This window comes from Siphateles boraxobius, unplaced genomic scaffold (assembly GCF_051911475.1).
Source record: "Siphateles boraxobius isolate OS27281-9 unplaced genomic scaffold, OSU_SipBor_1 13, whole genome shotgun sequence".
NCBI lineage: Eukaryota > Metazoa > Chordata > Actinopteri > Cypriniformes > Leuciscidae > Siphateles > Siphateles boraxobius.
The window spans coordinates 22,193,485-22,213,848 of NW_027508733.1; the positions used below are offsets into that span (position 1 = coordinate 22,193,485).

Sequence of the window (20,364 nt, forward strand, 5' to 3'; positions counted from 1 at the left end):
CATTTCTGCAAAAGGATTCCCGACCAAGTATTGAGTGCATAACTGAACATAATTATTTGAAGGTTGACTTTTTTTGTATTAAAAACACTTCTTTTATTGGTCGGATGAAATATGCTAATTTTTTGAGATAGGAATTTTGGGTTTTCATGAGCTGTATGCCAGAATCATCAGTATTAAAACAATAAAAGGCCTGAAATATTTCAGTTGGTGTGCAATGAATCTAAAATATATGAAAGTTAAATTTTTATCATTACATTATGGAAAATAATGAACTTTATCACAATATGCTAATTTTTTGAGAAGGACCTGTATATATATATATATATATATATATATATATATATATATATATATATATATATATATATTAGAACAAAATGTATGCAGTGTTAAGGAGTGAGTTAACTGTAATGAAATTATGTTATTGAATTACAAAATGAATGTAATTGTATTCAGTTGTATTACTGAGATAAAATGTGTAATTTAATTAGTTACTAATCAAATTAAAAGGAAATTGATTTACATTGATAAAGTAATCCAAATAAAATAATCCAAACCACATTTATAATGGGTAACTTATAACAGTAAGCAATTACATTTCCAAAGTAACCTTCCTAACACTTAATGTATGTGAGATTCAACACATTCTTTCTGATGTGTGACTAGGGTGACCACCCGTCACGCTTTGTGTTGTACCGCACAGCATTTTCACCCCTTGTCCCCCACGTCGCATATTGAGAAAATGTCCCTCATTTTATATCAGTCTGTTTGTTTTTAATTATCATATTAAGAAAAGGTGCATGCGGTCTTTTGCCTTTTTAAGAAAGCATTTTATTTATTCTTTTTGCGCCATAGTTTTTCACCTATATTTAACAGCGCTTCGTCAGAAGTAATAAACTGTCAATAAACTAATTTCATGTTGATTTATATTTTATTTGTTCATTATTTATTTTGTTGGATTTTAGTTGGACTTAGTCAGAACTGTTTCAAAAATAGTGATCTGCATGATGCCTGCTGCCTTGCTCAGTGATGTTGAATTTAAATGGCAAGTAAAATAAAGACATGTTATGTTACATTGTGATGTAATTGTATTGTCTGGAAGGGACCTAAATAACAAAGTATTTTTATCAGCTTAAATGCAGGATACAAATGTTTTTATTAAGTTAAATGGACATTATATAACAGTTTCAGGTTATGTTTTAGTGTTGGTAACATGTCCCACATCGTCCCACATTTGGTTTGTTTGATGGTGGTCACCCTGTGTGTGACTGTGTAGAATTTCTTTGAATTGCCATGAATTTAATTCCACTTCCTGTCATTCCAATTCAAATTCCAATTCAACTTCCTGTGGGGCGGAGTCAATTCAATTCAAATTCCAATTCAACTTCCTGTGGGGCGGAGTCAATTCAATTCAAATTCCAATTCAACTTCCTGTGGGGCGGAGTCAATTCAATTCAAATTCCAATTCATGAATTGAATGGAGGCCAATTCTGAAATTCTGAATTTTGCACAAGCCTGGTTGATGAAGAATTGCGATAAAGCTAGCTTGAAATCCATAAGCAACATGAAAATGATAAAATACACAGATAAAGATCCATACCTAATGCTCACAAATTAGGTTTCACTTGGTTTAGTCAGCTCAAAAAAAGCTTTTTCTTTTTTAAAAAGTGAAAAAGAGAGAAACTGCCCAATGCATTTATCTTAATAATAAATTAATTTATATTTATTAATATTAATTTATGCGTTCCAATTATAAGAGATTGTTGACACAAAAATGAAAATTAGCCCATGATTTACTCACCCTCAAGTCATCCTAGTGTATATGACATTTTTCTTTCAGACGAATACAATCAGAGTTATATTAAAAAATGTACTGGCTCTTCCTAGCTTTATAGTGTCAGTGAATTGCCGTTTCTGTTTCGAAGTCCATAAAAGTGCATCTATCATCATAATAGTGCTCCACATGGCTCCGGGGGATTAATAAATGCCTTCTGAAGCGAAGCGATGTGTTTGTGTAAGGAAAATATTCATATTTAACGCGTTACAAGGTAAAATTCTATCTTCCGTACGCCATACGCAGTTTACTTACATACTTATTGTGTCATGGCGTAGCGTAAATATCAGCAGTACGTCGCATAAGTTGCGCTTAGACTTAAGTGGAATCCGTATGTTTGGTTGGCAGGAAGCTAGTTATTTTACTTTATAAAGTTCTAAATATGGATATTTTCCTTACACAAACGCATCGCTTCGATTTAGAAGGCATTTATTAACCCCCCGGAGCAGTGTGGAGCACTATTATGATGATAGATGCACTTTTATGCTGATAGATGCACTTTTATGGACTTCAAAACAGAAACAGCCATTCACTGCCATTATAAAGCTCGGACGCGTCAGGGTGTTTATTAATACAACTCTGATTGTATTCGTCTGAAAGAAGAAAGTCATATACACCTAGGATGACTTGAGGGTGAGTAAATCATGGGCTAATTTTAATTTTTGGGTGAACTATCCCTTTAATAAATTTATTTTTAAATAATAAGTTTCTATTTAATATATTTATTTTAAATTAAATATAAATATTCTATACTGAAAATTAAATGTAAATAAAAATTTTTTTCAATTTATACAATGAATTCTTTAATTTAAAGTAATTTAATAACCCCATGCACATGTGAGATTAAAGAGTAAGACAGGTCAGACAGACACTCACCTCTCAGGTGCTCGGGGTCCAGGTGGTTGCGTTCGTCTTTGTTGGCCAGGTGAGCGGAGACTCCCAGGGCCCCGGTGAGGGCCAGCAGCCCGGATGTGCCGCTCAGAGACAGACCTGAAGGGTGAGGAGTGAGAGGGATACCTGGAGTGTGGTGAGACAGGTGCTGGAGCTGCTGCTGCTGAGAGACATACACACACACAGAGAGACGGAGAGAAAGACAACAGTCAGGCACACATACACAAAAAGATATATCACAGACAGACAAAGTATGTATCTACAGTATCTATCCATCTATCTATCTGTATGAGAAGTCAGAAAGGTCAGAGGTCACTCACCCCTATGATGGCGTTGAGTTCTGCCATGGTGACCTGTTTGGCACGTTCCACCGCCTGAACGACCTGCTGTTGATGCTGACACACACACACACACACACACACACACACACACACACACACACACACACACACACACACACACACACACACACACACACACACGCACGCACAGATAAATGTTAAGAAAAATACACATTTGTAGACACACAAACTCAAAAAAAGTGAATTTAAGTAAACATCTCACAGCTGAACTATTAATCCTCACACACTCTCTCTCTACATCCCTCTGCCAGTCACACACACACACACACACACACACACACACACACACACACACACACACACACACACACACACACACACACAAGTATCGACAGACATATCACTCTGTCCTTCCCCGTCAGCAGACACTAACTCAAGCTAATGCTAAAGGTGACCTCCTGATCAATACAGGGCCGCCTGATCTTTTATTGCTCATCTGTCCAAATAAATCCGCTCATTTGAAATGAAGATCCATTCCAAGCGTTATATTCTGAACACAGCTATCCTCACATGAAAGGGAGCTGTATCAGTATACATTATATTAAAGGTCATATTCACAAACAGACTATATGAATAATGATCGGTAAACAGATATGTTATTTACAGAGGTCTTACGTAAACTACAATAAATGAAGCATCTGATTGTTTGAGATATCAGCTGTGTGCAGGGGATGTCACTGAAATTGTCCTGTAGGATTTAATAATTTAATACGCAAATCATCTTAATGATTCTAAATCTTTGATAAGTTTTGTGAGAAATCAATCCTCTCTCATTTTCCAGTACAGTTTTGAACTCTAAAGGAGAGTTGCTTTCATTTCATAGTGTGCATTCATACAACCCACCGTGGACTTGAGAGGACTGCAGCTCCAAAGCATTGAAGATAATAATGGACTTATGGCTCCACGACAACGGAACTGGAGCTTTGAGTATGATGGGACACAAAACAAACCATTCCAGCCTTAGCCATTCGCAACAAAGTACAGCTAGAAAAGCAACAGCCGAATCTCAAGAGCTTCTCCTAACCTTCATACGAACTGAAAGAAACAAGCAACATGTGACTGTGTGGCGGTCCCCAGAACTCCTCCATTTTTGCACGAATGACTAGAATTTGATGTTTTGGCTCATTAATGTGAAGCGAGTCATTTGTTTGACTTCCGGTTCAACCAATAGTATGGGTTTGGAACGGGACTACATGCTGGTATCACTAGAAGTAAAGCTGCTAATAAAGCAAACAGAGATGCTGGACTCAAGCTGAAATTGCAAACTGAGCTCATCAAACCATCACAGGTGACTCTCGGTAACCGGACACGGCAGGAGTTTTGCTGCTTCATTAAAAAACGCGGGATATCAGCAATCCTGGTTTGGTTGGAGATGTGAGACGGGGTCGTTAAAATCTAGAAGCTGTCTGCTGTACTGAGGGTGAGTCAGTCTGACGGGGAGAGAAAGTGTGTGTGTGTGTGTGTGTGCCTCTGGGAGAAGACCCCAGAACCCTGATGAGCTGTCAATCACTGTCAGCGTACCTCCTGAGAGAGGAAAGGGATGATTTGAGCACAGATAGCACTGAGTCGCTTCACGATCTCCGCCTGCAAGAGAACACACACATACACACGCTCGATTAGGAGAGAAAACAGTGACAGTGATAAACCTGTACTACTGCACTGGGCTCTCAATTCCCAAGCACACAAATGGCTTCAGCTTAGATTATATTCATGACAATGATGTCTCAGCAACAACAGATACACAAGACAGAGAAAGAGAGTGACAGATAATAATGTAGTGAAGGCAATTTAGCACTGCTGTAATGGAGGATGTAGGTTAATTGTAATTTTGTGGACATGAATGATAAAAAACTACTCCAAACGCGCTATCAACCCAGAACACTGTAGACATTCATTTAAAACCACTCATAGTAATCACCAAGAAAACAATAGCAACTAGAACTACATGATTAATCGTTAACAAATTGCGATCTCGATTCTAACACTCACGCGATCTTGTTCCTAAATGACAGCGATTCGCCTGTGTCTATTAAATATTGGCAAAATCACACCGGAATGTTGAAATATGTGTTTGCGCTGATCCAGAGAGAGCAGTTGTCATGTACAGGTATGAAATAGATTCACAAACAGTCTTTTCAACCACACAGAATCGTTATTTTTCCATGTTACAATTATTTAGATTATCACAGAAGTATTGGTATAAAAGTTTATAGTTCGGATATAAAGACTGATGTCTACGGTAGCGATCAAAATAGAGCAAATCACCTTTTGAAAGTAACTTAGCGCTTAAAATAACAATTGTAACATAGCACTTCAAATAAAGATTTTAGCAATTACATCGTTGCACCAGTAGGTGACTGTTAAAAAATGTATTTGTCATTGAATCATTCATTCAAGAGATTCATTCAAAAAGGCTGATTCATCCTGCAATGAAACAAGTGAAATCTTTATGAGTGAGTCACTGAATCATTAATTCAAGAGATTCGTTCAAAAAAACGCTAATTCATCCATTAATGAAACAAGTGAAGTATTTATGTGAGTCATTAAATCATTCATTCAAACCGATAAAAAAAAAATCTGATTAATTCAACATTTTAAATAGACTGAAGCCATTAACACTTTGTCAGAACCTCAAGTAAATGACATGTTATCTTTAGTTGTCTGTTCAGAATCGTGATTCTCAATTTATCCAGAGTCATGCATCTCTACAAGCAATGAGTTAAAAACCCCTCATAAAACCCTAGCAACTACCCAGAACACCCTAGCAACCAACAAAACACTCTAGCAACACCTTATCATCTGAATAGCAACGTGCTATTAACCACACAGAACACCTTAACAATGCATTAAAAATCATTCATAACCTATCAAACACATCTAGTAATAAACAGAGCAATTCCAATAGGGTCCTCACACCCCCAACTACAGCAATCCCCAAGAACACCATAAAACACACAACATCCTAACTACCATCAGAAAACCCTAGCAAACCAATAACACTTTAGAAACACTATAAACTGCATTGCAATACTTTATTATCTACAGTAACCACCCAGAACCCATAGCAATGTGCTAAAACATTTAAAACATCATAGAAATCACACAGAGGACCCTAGCAACCCCCTGGCAACTGCAGAAAATACCCAAGCAATGCACTTATAGCAACTCACAACATTCTAAAAACTACCCAAAACACCCTAGCAACCCCCTAACAATCCCACAAAACATCCTAGCAACCCCTCAGAACACCTTAGGAACCACATAGCAACACCTAAGAATTGTAAGTGACACTTACATTTTCTATAAAAAAATGTCTATGTGTGTGTACCGAGTTCTATTCATTTAGCCATTTACCTGGGCTCTCTCTCTCTCTCTCTCTCTTTCTGTGTGTGTGTGTGTGTGTGTGTGTGAGAGAGAGAGAGAGAGAGAGAGACAGAGAGAGAGTGCACTTCAGGGATGAATAGCTTGAATAGTCTCGATCTCTCTGCAGCAGAGCACACAAACACACGCGTTTAATTATAGTCTCACTAAGAACAACAACAGGCAGGCGGACAAGTGTTTCACACACGCTGCAACACAAGAACAGTTAATTACTTTCTTTCACACACACGTTCCTTTCAACACATTTTACAGGGTGCCCAGTCACCATCCACCTTCATACTCCAGCAGCTATTATCTTCTTTTTACTGTTTTTCCAGTCTCTTCTGTCCTGTGATAAGACTCTCTGATTCTCTCTGATCTCACACACACACACACACACACACACACACACACACACACACACACACACACACACACACTAATGGAGGAGTATTTGCAGTGATGGAGGCACAAAAAACACAGCAGACCTCTAAGTGTACTCTAATACCTACATGAGGCGTGAAGCAAACCTGTTTTGGAGCTATTTTAATCTGCACACAGTATATTAAAGCATGAAACAGCAGTTGCGAGAGGGTACGCATTACGTCACCATTGGCCGGAGTGAAATCTGAGATAAAAAAATCTTCAATCTCTTCATTATATAAATAATAAAAAAATCCCTAAGATTTTTTTTTTAAATCCCTAAGAATTATTTACAGAAAATACATGCACTTAAAATCTTTCCTTGTATATGAATGTTATTGTCAATATAATTGTAGGGTATGCCTTCTCGTCATATCTCTTTGCCATGTCATCCTTTGTTTTTCATGGTTTTTGTATAATTATGTTTTTCTTTTATGTAAATGTTATTCAGCATAAAAAAATCAATCTGAGATATATTTTTACAGACTGCCGAAAGCTAAACAGAGAAGCAAATTTATCGCTGCTCCTGGCTGCGAAAAGGTGGATTTGCAGTTATAATTATGTGTCAATATGTAGAATTTTGGGGTAAAATCATACCCTATATTATTGTATTGACAACAACTCATCATTTATTCTGCATAATTAGATGTTTTTAAATAAACTGACAAAAACTTTACAAGTTTAGGGCTGGACGATAGGATGATAACATTGATATATGTGTTCACCCGGAAGTAGACCTACCTATATTGTATTTATATAAACGAATTAGCAAATTTGCTTTATTATGTATTTCCCCAGTGTTAAAATCAGGCACATATAAATGTCAGGAAACACGATTCCTGGCTGCATGTCAATATCCATGGATCACTGGATCTTTGGTAAGTTGTAAGGAACACTTATATCGAGTCCAACCTTTAATTTAAACTGAAAATCATTTGTTTTACTCACATTTTCCCCTATTAAATCCATTCCCGCAGAAGACTCCTTTGCCACTCAGTCTGGCTGAGCAGGCGTCTCACGGCGGGAACGTGACGTCAATGCATTACCCTCTATATCCCAGTGAAATGGCTTCTCGAACAGGAAAAAATGTTAGGCAGGACTTGATTTTGTCCATAGGGAATTGATCGGATAGTTGTGGTTTGCTAGTAGTCAATCTTATCTATCTATCTATCTATTTGTTTGTCTGTCTATCTATCTCTGTCTGTTTATCTATTTATCTGTCTTTATCTATCTATCTATCTATCTTTCTGACTATCTTTCTATCTGACTATCTATCTGTTTGTCTGTCTATCTATCTATGTCTATCTATCTCTGTCTGTTTATCTATTTATCTGTCTTTATCTATCTATCTGTTTGTTTGTCTGTCTATCTATCTGTCTATCTATCTCTGTTTGTTTATCTATTTATCTGTCTTTATCTATCTATCTATCTATCTTTCTGACTATCTTTCTATCTGACTATCTATCTGTTTGTCTGTCTATCTATCTCTGTCTGTTTATCTATTTATCTGTCTTTATCTATCTATCTATCTATCTATCTATCTATCTCTGTCTGTTTATCTATCTATCTATCTATCTATCTATCTATCTATCTATCTATCTATCTATCTATCTATCTATCTATCTATCTATCTATCTATCTATCTATCTATAGGATATTAATTATTGCCTAAAATAGGTTGTGAAATTTCATAGAATAATCATCATCTGTAAATATTATTATTACCTGGCAGAATACTTGTTACTTCTGCCACATGAGACTGCAGACAAGTGAACGGAAGCATGTTCGGGTGTTTGCATTTTTGTTGGGACACAGTGTAGTAGTGATGCTGAACATCTGCAGATTGTGTGTGTGAGTGAAACAGAGCTCATTTGTGTAAAATGAGGTTGAGGAAGCGAGTGACGTAACAGCTTTGGAATGAAACCGAGTGTGTTTGAGAAAGAGAGAATGCAGGAGGGAAATGAAGAAACGGAGAAGGAAAACAAGACGTGTGTGCATGTTTGTGAGGAAGTCCCAGGGTGCCAACCTTTTAGCATAATGGCTTTGTCACTCGATCAAAAGGACCTGGTTAGGTGCAGGCGCCCCGCTGCGCGTGTGGGTGCACATATATTTACCCAGAATTCACATGAGTGTGTGAACATATCTCCACATTTGCATATGCTTGCTTTGTGTGTGTTGAACAGTTATTAACTTTTTACAAACCAAATGCAATAATCATATATCACTTTAAAAACATTTAAAATATTACATAAAAATAATACACTATAGGATAGTCCAAGTATCTACATAATAATAATTATTATTAGAATAATAATTAAAATAAAGCAACTTATAAAATGTTTTGGGATGAGAGTGTGTGCATTTATATTTGTTTGTGTACACATGTGCAGGAATGTGTCTGTATCCCTCTTCTATGAGTGCTTTCCCCCCACACATTTAATTACCCATGAGCCTTTGCATGCGTGCAGGGTTTTGTGCATATATGTGTGCCTGTGTCCTCCTTTGTGTGTGTCTGATTTTCAGTGCTTTACTGCTCTCCTTTCCTCCCTCGTTGTTTCTTTTCTTCCTTTTTCCGAATGGAAGGGCCATCAATCAGAGAGAAAGAGAGGGAGAGAGAGGAGAGGAGGGAGAAGAGGGGGATATTGGCGAAGTGCCAGGGGAAGAGATGCTGGCACACTGCCCAGAGAAAGAGAGAGAGCAAGAGAAATGGAGAGCGAGCGAGCAGAAGAGCGAGCCAAAACGAGAGGAGAATTGAAGAGAGAACAAGCACAGATAGAGGGAGACAGGGGGTGAAAGAGACACAGCGACTGAAAAAGAGAGAGAGCGCAGTGTGACAGATGAGGAGAGGAGAAAATGAGGGCTTTATTGAATACCTCAGTGCCTGTGACCACAATCAGTGATTAGAGCCTCATTGCTTAATATTTGGCTATAAATGTTTGAAGAGAGAGAGAGAGAGAGTGAGAGCGAGAGTGATAGAGAGAGAAGGAGAGATTGGCTCCATTAGACATAAAAGGGGCAAGCCTGCATCCGGGGGCATCACTTTAAAGGCATGTGTGGCTTTATATTCCCACTCTTTTATGGTTCTGCTGTTTTTTTCCTCTCCATTTTGTCCACTATTTCATCTCTTGCTCTCTCAGACACACACACATCTCACTGCATTGGCTGCAATATGCAAGAGCCATTGGATGGATGGATGGATCATTTGTTCAAGGATTCAGTGAGATGGTGAACTATTGAGATGCAAACATCAAAGCACAGCTCTTTCGCAGCTTTCATTGGTCAAGGTCCGCCCATGAGGACGTTTGACTGACATATAACGTAACCAATCACAGTTCGCATCATATTTAGGGGCGTCGAAATGTTAAGTTGATGTCCCGGCGAAACAGACCGGCCTGCATCTATAAATGATTAATTCAAGAACGTTGTGCAAGTTTACTGCAACAATGAAGTCACGAATTTCACATACTTTTGAAAATCCAGCATTTAGTTGATACTGGTAAACGCACACTGTCACAGATGTAAACACGACGGCGTTCTTCTTCCACGAGGGAGTTTGGCGTCACGGGATTTGTTTCCAGGCGGACCGTTAAAGAATGCAACACAGACGTCTCCAGGACACCCTGTAGAATTCAACCAATCAGATAACGACTTCGAAACTCCTGACGTGTTTTAGGATAAGTGTGCCATAAACATCACATGTTCAGCCAACAGTCCGTAAGCTGAAACTAACTACAATCAAACAAGGATTAGAGAAGGGGCGGAGACAGAGAGATGTGGAATCCTATTAGGAGGCAAATCAGTTTGTTGAATATGAAAGCATTAGGACTGAAGCTCCGCCCACTGGCACACAATCACATGACCCGCCCCAAAAAAGCTGAAAAAAACCCACAAAAAAACCTGTGATTGGTTGCTTCACATTTCAATCAGACAGTTTCATCCTGACTAAGTGGGTGATTCTTAACAAAACTTTATGCTGATACTCAAAGGGTTTTCTCTCTTCATTTTCTCTTTCTTGTCTTCCTCCATCACTCTCCATTCATCTGTTCAGCTCACACAGAGCGCGTGTATGATTACCCTCTTTCTCACACGTCGCTGAGGCTGGGAAAGACTGATTTTGTGAAATCAGTCAAAGGAAAGGAAAGAGAGACACGCACAGCACTGTCTATTCTTTCAACAGACACTAACACTAAAAGCTGTTGATGAAGTGTGGCATGTTCACAGACAGTGCAAAGCCCGTCCATGGATCTTATGATGCATTTGGTCTACAGAAATGGAAAGGGATTGATCGCCTGCTCCAATCTGATTGGCTGGCTTAAAATAAAATAAATAGTTTTCATTTTTTATTTGTATAATTATACTTTTAAAATGTAAACAAAGTCTGCTTCATGCTTTTAACGGTACTCCAAAAAGCATGTGTGCGCATGACGTTATGAATGTGTGTGTGTGTGATTATGAAGTATCATGGAGGATTAAGAGCGTCCCTTAAACCCCATTAAAAACATTTTATTGTGCACACGTGGGAATTCACCGAGCATGAATTGCACCCACTGATAGTTTGGTTTATTTGCACTCACGTGTTTATGTGATTTCAGTAACTGATTCATGAAAGGAATTATGTAAATCAGGTATCAGATTGAACATGATGTGTACAGTTAAGTTCCTCGTTTTAGGAACTGGCATGCTCAGTTCCAAAAAGCATTCTTATATGTTACAACGGTAAACTTTCACATGAAATCAGACTTCTTTAAACCGGATCCAAACCACATCCACGTTACAAGTGTAAACGGTCAGATCACATGAAATCAGACATATATAAACCGGATCCAAACCACATTCATAAATGTTACAAGTGTAAACAGTCAGATCACATGAAATCACATTCATAAACGGGATCCAAAACATCCATATGTATTTCAAGTGTAAAGGTCAGATCACATGAAATTAGGCTATTACAAACCGGATTCAAACCACATCTATGTGTATTTAGAGCAGATTGATCTCATGAAATGGCGTATGTATGAAACGCCAATTCGTATTTCCATTTTTGGCGTGCTATCAACACGCATAATCGCTTTCAGCGTGTTTATCAACGCTGCTGACTTAACGTTACATCACTGCATATATAAATATATGACCTACCCCAACCCCATCCCTAAACCTACACGTCACTGGGGTTAATACCATTTATGAGTCTTCCCCTACCATCCTAGGAAAAAATATATATCGCTCTCCAGATGTAGATATACATTTTGCTTCGTTTCGCTCGGACATTTAACGGCGTACACATACACGCGAATTCACTTGGACATTTAACGGCATAGACATACACGCGGAAGATGACGGTTCGTTTCGGCGTGGACATACACGCGAATAGCTCAAAATGCGTATAGATAACATGCCACTTGACTTGAAAGTGGCGTGTATGTTTACGCAAAGTCATGATGTCATGTTGATTTAGAGTGTAAACAGTAAGATCAGAATCATTAAGGACACGACGCAAGCTTAATGTGATAATGTGTAATACTGTGCATAGCTGCAAATCTATGAACAGCCTGTCCTAATCTGACTTAAAAACCAAATTAGATTAGTGTGACGTGTGAACAGAGAATAAAATGCTGTTTTCGAGTCCTAAAATACCACAGGCAAAACGGTTTAGTGAATTTGCCCCACAAGTTTATCTTACCTGTTTGTGCATCTCAATGTTGAGCCCGTAGGACATCTCGTAGTACTGTGGGAACAAAAACGTGAAGGCATCAATCTGATGAATTAAACAGCAGTGAATCATCATCAATCAAATTAAAACCTCAGCGGCCTGACAGACACTAACGACTCGTTGAAACTGCAGTAAGACGAAGAGATTTTGAGCGTGTCAGCGACAGCGTGTGCTTCAGCGTGTCTCTTTCAGCAGGGAGATGAGCAGCGATGCCAATGATGAAGATGAAACCTGACACAACTGCTCTCTTTTTCTGCGTCTCTCTCAGTCTGTCTGTCACGCTCACACACTCGATAACCGCTCTGTGAGTCGCTCGATTTAAAAAAAATCCCTTTTCCTCTTCTCTCCCCTTATCTCTGTCTTTTCCGACCGGCTCCCTCGTTACCGACCTTCCTTTCTAATCCTCCTCTCTCCTGCCCTTCTCCTCTATTATTCTGTAAACTCCATTTCCTATCCGTGATGTGTGCCTGACCTCCTCTCTTCTATCAAACCTCTGTGGTTTAATCTCAGGATTAAAGTCTCATCATATCTAATGACAGCGCCTGGAAACCCCAATGGTGTCGATATGAGTTTAACAAGCGGTAAAATATTTCAAAGTTTGGACACACCTACCTATTCATTCTTTATTAGTGCTTGCAAAGTATCTACGTATATTAATATTCCTTGTTCTTCTATGGGCATGAATGAATGAATGATACCTCAAATTGTGTGGCTTATAGAGCCGTTTAGTTGTTACTCCTAAAACGCAGAAGATTATTAGCATTTACCAACCTGTAGATAAAATGGCCATTTTTAATGTACAAGTAATATAAATTGAGTAAAAAAACATTAAAAATAATATCATTTTTGTTTTGCAAAGTCAGTCATGCATTGAAACAATTTTGTATACAAAACTCATTTCAAGCCTCTACATACCAAAAGGATTTTAAGACCATGAAACCATAAATCCAGTCAAGCATGTCCAAACTTTTGACTGGCAGTTTAAATGCAAGTCTATAAAATAAAGCATTTTAGACACATGTAGCTCTGTATTTAAATTTATTGCATTTCCAGTATTGATCGCTCCGGTGGGTGATGAATTTTGGATAAAGCGTGACAAAACAGCAGAACTATTTCCCCATCTATCTGGTCTGCTGGCGCACACACACACACACACAAATATAAATCACATTCGCTAGTTCTGCATGCTGATAGTGCAGCAGGGCCGCTGGAAACAGTTCCGCTTTAAAAAGCTCTGCGGCGGCCCAGAAGGCTATTCAGCGGCGCTCATATTACCTCCGCAATGGCCAAAAAAAGTCTCTGCATCATTCCACACCGACATTAGTTCTCAGCATGTTTTGATGTAGAATCAATTCAGGGAGAAAACGCTGAGCGAGCATTCAAATTCTCACCAAAATGGCCGATATATCAGTCAATTAATTGACCTGGCTGACATATCGGTACCAACTGAATGGAAGTGTCTACATTAAAGCCGGGCTTTACAAGATACAAGATACACTACAAGATATAAGTCCCTGCTGTAGTCAATAATTGTATCACTTAAATATTACTAAAATTTCATATTTAAAAGTTTTTCCTTGCATTTTTTTTTTCATGCCTTAAAATAGCTTGAATGTAACTACACCCTTGCCTGTAATACTGTAATACTACGAATATGCAAATTAGCCCCGCCTCCACTCACTCAGACAAGCTCAGAGATCCACTCGTTGCCGATCATATATTGTCATAGGTAGTTTGTGACGTCAGAAACACCAGCGATTTCAAACCACATTTTTGAGATTGTCTTTGGCTCACTGCAGCTTTAAAATTCTCAAAAATGATGTTGACTTATGAATTTGCACATGGGTTATCTTAAAGCATATTAAAAACACCACACAGACATATAAAAAACAATAAAAACTTGATTTTGACCACATAGGGACTTTGTGAGATGCTAAATCTGGCATGACAATCTTAGAGAATTGGATGTAAACAAAATGGATACTGTGTTGCGGCAACTTGCTTTAGACATTCTATGAGGAGACGTTATAAAAGGCAGCCGTGTTGTTGACATTTCGACCAGCCGTTCCTTAATCTCCGTTGTACAACAGAACCCTACAGCTGCTTGTTATTTCGCGGTCGCCATTTCAAAAGTTCTGTCACTTCCGTCTCCTTGTCTCTCATTGGCTATTGTTGACGTAATCAGTCGCAATCATCTCGATTTAAAATCCTAAACATCAAACAAGTTTGATATTGTCGTGGCGGGCTAGATGTGTTCGCAAGCAGATCGGGAGATTTAAGATTTAATCAGTAAACGCCTCACATTACGACATAATCTGGGTCGAACATTGGAACGGGACGCCATTTTTTTCTCTGAATATCGGGAGGGGTAAATCAGGAATAAAGCGGCCTGAAACTCCTGTAGTGTGGGCCAACATTTATCTGAACTAAACACAATGCCAAACACACCGGTTTGAGGCAACAATGTTCTAAATGTTTAGTGGCTAACCTAGAAAACCTGTGACGCTGACAACTTTCCAGAACACTCTAGCATCATGGCCTTGAGTGATGTACAGTCAAGCATGAGTCAGATGGAGATGTGGACAAGTGATCCATTACCTCGACCTACACACAGTCCAGTAAATAAAACGTTTAATGAAGCTGAAATGGTCAGCGTGTTGTGTCTGCTGTCTCCCTAGAGGTAATGTTGAATGACAGTGTGCCAGACAGCCGATTTTTCTCTTCAAAGCAGTTTAGTCTTTTATGTTCAGCTTTATTAAGAAACTTTCAGCTTCCTCGGTTACAATATTAGAGATAAAAGATAGTCCGATGGCCCGGGGACAAGTGTAAGAGAGTTTGGGTTTATATATATATATATATTTTATATATATATATAGTTTATATATATATATAGAGTTTTTTGTTATAGAGTATATTTTGTTTTTTTGTGGTGGGGCCAATGAAAATTGTCAGGATAAGAACAAATTTCAATTATGAGCAAAAAAAGTGAGTGTGTGTGTTGCCAATGCACAAGTTTACATAGCATGCATGTGTATTTAAGCTCATAACTGAAGGTGTGCGAGTTTCACCCTGACATGATGTTGTTTTTTGTGATTGTGGGATCAGTGGGATTTTGATACGCTTTTGGCTCGTAATGGCTTAATAATCTTGCGTTCCCTCGCCGTGTCTCATTGTTATATAAGCTCTCTCATGTTATGTGCATTCTCATTCTACACCGTGAGTGTGTAATCCCCTGAGTCTATGAATGTATATGTGTGTGTGTGTGTTGTCTGGAGCAGATTGCGCACGGCATGTGGCGGATGTAGCGGGGCTCAGTGAGGCGGAGGTTCAACAAAGCCTCTCCTCCTGCCGCAGCCGTGGTGTGTGTGCGTGCGTTTCTCTTTGCAATGCATGTGTGTGTATTAGTCCTTGGCGGTCTAACGAGAGGCAAAATGTACTGGGTGTCCCTTGGTTCAACCCGGCAGCTGTTTGCCATCCGTCGCTCGTACACACATCCTGCTGTGTCGCTGGACACTCGGCTCTTGCTGAAATCTCTGTAGATGTGTGTGTGTGTGTGTGTGTGAGACAGTCCACTCCTGTGCTGCATGCAGCTGTGATCTTCTAAGCTCAGACACATTGATTGGCTCATCCTGATCCAGTAACACTAGACAGGCAACATTGATGAGATGTAATTTCCATTGGGTTATACTCTCAGGATCATCGCATCAGCCATGACCCCATTTACACCAAACAGCCCAATTTGAATTGACTGATATAAAAATAGCCACCCTCTAAGCTCCAAAAAAGGAAATACTAAATATATTTGCACTTCTAAAAAGAAATACTAGAGTTTAAGAGGAAAAACCGACAACAATGTAAAAAAAAACGGAAATGTTTTTCATTTGCGTTTGAAAAGTTTTGCGTACAGACGACAAATTCGTCAAAATGATCCCCGTTCACAAGGATCCATGAAAACGACTAAAAACGCTGTATTATTTATGGCAGGCCAGTAGATGGCGATGTCACTTTGTAAAGAAACACTATATGCCTGTATACTGAACACATAATAGACATGCATGACGTCATAGTTTTAGCGAATTCACATTTTAGTAGTTTACATGGAGACTCAAAATACACAGATTCATTTTAATGCCAATATACTGTTATTAGTGTTGCCATAGAAAAACATAATTCAGATTAAAACGATAATTATGGTAAATACGACATGGGGTGAATTCAAGATGTAAATGCTGAGCATTCAAATGCTGAGTGACGGTCAATTGGAGATTTTAAGACTGTAATCTTAAAGGAATAGTTCAACCAAAAAGAATTCTGTCACATGTCACTCGAAACCTGTATGACTTTCTTTCTTAGAAGAACACAAATGAAGAAATGTTGAAAATTTTTTTGTCTATACAATGAAATTCAATGGGGTCCAAAACAATATTGATTGGACCCCATTGACTTTCGTTGTATTGACAATTTTCTTGTCGCCAAAATATATTTTTTTGTGTTTCACAGAAGAGAGAAAGTCATACAGGTTTTGAACGACACGAGGGAGAGTAAATGATGACAGAACCATGATAAGTTGTGTATTAAGAAATTCATCGTCTTCTTAAAGCCAAGACGTTATTTAAATCAGCCACAGAAAAAGCTGTACCGTAAATTATTTCATTATACTTCCTTTTTTCCCCAGAACATAAAGTGACATTATATGAAAGCCACGAACGTCGTAAGCGACAGTGCTGTTGGCGGCTGTTCTTGAATCCGAGACTGAATTACGAGTTACCTGGCAAATTTCCTGACAGACGGAGGAAAATTGTGAGTGCGTTATGAGCCACACAAAACCAGAGCCGTGATTCATAGAATGCCAATTCATATCAGAGCAATTATAGATTAAACAAATTGCAGAAAGCCATTTGATTAAATTGAATTTCAAATTGAATAAAACCTTGAATAATTAGATAAGCAAATTTCTGAAAAGGAACACTATTAACAAATGCAAACAAATATTAATGTGTACAGCAATACTATAATAATAATACAATTTCCTATTTGCTCACATATATGCATTTAATGTCTCAATTCTTTCAGTTTAAATGGAGACTTTCTCCTGTTGCGAAGATTTTTCCTGAGAAAAAGATCCTAGTAATCTAGAAGAGTTTTAGAAGAGATTGAGAACCAGGGCTGTTATGTCATCAGTACTGTTCCAATTCAAAGTTCACATTTAGCCAAGTACAGTTCAAATCCCCGGATGTGTTCTTGCTCCGCCCGTTACCGAGGATGCATCGAGAGGTGACATGTGGACCTAGAGACAGCCAGGTATCCCAGAATGCATCTCGTACCAACTATCAAGCGTCAATGGCAGAGGAGAAAACCCGCATAATTTTAAAAATACTACTGCAATAGTTTCACGAAATGTAGTTATAACAGTTTTCAGGTGAGAATGTAGTTGTTTAAAGCTCAAATGTGGTTTAGTAATAAAGATAGCGACTGCTTGTAAATTCTCTCAGCGGGCGCTCAGCGCTCATGTACCCCGCCTGGATCAGCCTTACCTCGGAAAGTCATAAGTCACCTCCACATTTGCCGCTGGCTCTGATGTCTCTATAATGGTTGAATATGAGATCATTCATCTTGTGTATATCTAAGGGCAATATTTGGTCTCGTGAATCTATTATTTGTTCCCGGGCATAACGTTATGGCTGAGGTCAAAGTTAAGTTTAATAATTTTACATATTTAAATACGGTTGTACTAGAGCACCGACTTTGTATGTTTGGCTGAATTGTATGCCTGTCTTTATTTCCTATTGTATAAGCTTTATATTTATACTTTTATAATGGTTATTATTGCTCATTAAATCTGACATTTAACAAAAAGAGACAGGGTTGTGTTTTATGTTTTATTCTTTTTATATATTTTATGTTTTATTATTGAGAAACACTTAATAAAGTGCAGTGGAATGCAAAAATGCATTCTATGTGAACAACCACTTAAGGTGCAATACTGCCACCTACCATGTTGGAGTGTCAACTAGATAGTTACTGCCACTTGCTCATTTAGGTTGTTATTTTATGTGTAGTATTAACATGATAGCAATATTTAATTTTTTTAATGTGTATATATATACACTGTAATTTATGGTTATCATCATACAGGTATATCGTGACACCACTAATCTCAACAATATGCTCAGATTTGCCAAGATACCAAAGTAAAATTAGACATAAAATATCTCAAAAGGTGCCAAGATCTCAATATGAACTCAAACCTTTCTCATCAAAATGATCTGAGTTATGCGCACTAATTTTATAGCTCTATACTCTTATTGTATGTCAACAATTGTCTCATAAAAAGTTAAGAGTAACATGTGAGTTCATTGATACATGAAAAATGACAACAGCAAAGGTTTCGTGAGCTATTAAAGGAGAATAAAATGTTCTTCTAGGTCTAGGTTGTTTTGACCAACATAACATGATGGTATTTTCAAGGTATTAATTAAAGGTAAAATCTGGAAACAGAAGTCTCGACCCAAACTCGCAGCATTGAAATCAAGCTTGCGTGGCTAGACGAGAATGTTTCAAGCCTTAATAGTTCAAAGTGAAAGTTCAAAGTGAGGCTGAAAGATATTTTGAAAAAAAATAAAATAAATTAAATTGCTTTGAAAATTATTTTTGCAATTAGCTTTGGTAATTAACAGATCAGAAATTGTGCGCCGTAGCTTTAAATTAGAGTTGAAGTCAAACTGAAAGTAAATCAACGTATTGCACTGCTAATGCTGTTTGCTTAAAAATTTGATTTGTTTGGTTTGGGAATATCAGTTATTTTCCGTCACAGGACATCAGCAAGTATCAAAATCTCTCAAAACAGGAGCAATCCATTAGTATCATTTTTTTGTTTGTTTGTTTAAACCCTCTGCACTCTTTATTTCTCTCTCTCTTATTCTCACACACATGACAGCACTCAAATGTTTAGCACACAAAGAAGCAATCGTTTTCAAATGCGTCTTATCCTTTCTGCCTTCCTGGTTTTGCCCTTCTCTCTCCTTCTCTTCATCTCTTTTCCTGCTTTTCTTTCTCTGCCCTCGTCTTTTCTTCGTCTTCCTGTCTCCCGCTGCGTCTTTATACTGTCTCTCTCACTCTGTCAGCTTTTCTTCTCTTCATCTTCTCTATCAGCCTTTATCTTCCCCTCCTATTTCTTATTTTTTTACTGCTGTGTTTCAATCACCGTTTGCTCTCTCACTCACTCTTTTACTCTCCTCGTTCGTCTTAGCCGCTGATCTCTCCTTATGTTTTTTCTCTCTGGCGCGAGGGCAATCTGTGACAGTGATGTTCGGAGGCGAGCAGAGAGCATCAGACCGATGAGTCGAGGCGGGGGTGTTACTGCAAAAGCAGCGCATTAGCCCCCTAGTTCGCTCCATCTTTCTATCCTCGGCCGCCCCGGGGTCTGGATTACAGATAACGGTCACAGAGTGACCATGTAGACGGTCGCTCAGTAAAGGCTACATCACGATGGCGCATCAGCAGACATACACAAATACTGCAATTCACTATCTGACACTGATTTCCTGAGCGAATTCGAACCTCTGTCTTCCACATGAGCATCAAAGCTCAATATATAAAGACGAAAGTCAACTTTAACAAGCGTTTTAAGCCATAGCCTTGTTATTTATATTGCGAATTAATATCTAGGCCTATCCATATTATTAACTCATCTTTCCCTCGGGTCATTCTGACCCGAAACTCTTTTTTTTAAATTGACCCTAAATTGACAAGACCCTAGGGCTTTTGTCGCACTTGAACCA

At 38.3% G+C, this 20,364-nt stretch overlaps 2 protein-coding genes across 5 annotated transcripts in view; one reads left to right on the top strand and one right to left on the bottom strand.

Moving 5' to 3' along the window:
• LOC143736071 (uncharacterized) overlaps window positions 1–20,364 on the top strand; it is a 795,401-nt gene that overhangs the window by 535,622 nt on the left and 239,415 nt on the right. The gene's annotated exons all lie outside the window — the stretch shown is intronic.
• The window catches only part of tle2b (TLE family member 2, transcriptional corepressor b), a 47,367-nt gene that overhangs the window by 15,112 nt on the left and 11,891 nt on the right, over window positions 1–20,364 (bottom strand). Inside the window, exons 4-8 of one of the 4 annotated variants that reach the window (XM_077226617.1) lie at window positions 12,554–12,598; window positions 4,609–4,671; window positions 3,931–4,008; window positions 3,046–3,120; window positions 2,711–2,885 (exon numbers count right to left, since the gene is read on the bottom strand). In XM_077226617.1, coding sequence (XP_077082732.1) covers window positions 2,711–2,885; window positions 3,046–3,120; window positions 3,931–4,008; window positions 4,609–4,671; window positions 12,554–12,598 — 436 coding nt within the window. Of the gene's footprint in view, window positions 1–2,710; window positions 2,889–3,045; window positions 3,121–3,930; window positions 4,009–4,608; window positions 4,672–12,553; window positions 12,599–20,364 lie in introns of all 4 variants that reach the window. The other 3 variants (XM_077226616.1, XM_077226619.1, XM_077226618.1) reach the window with 3 other exon arrangements.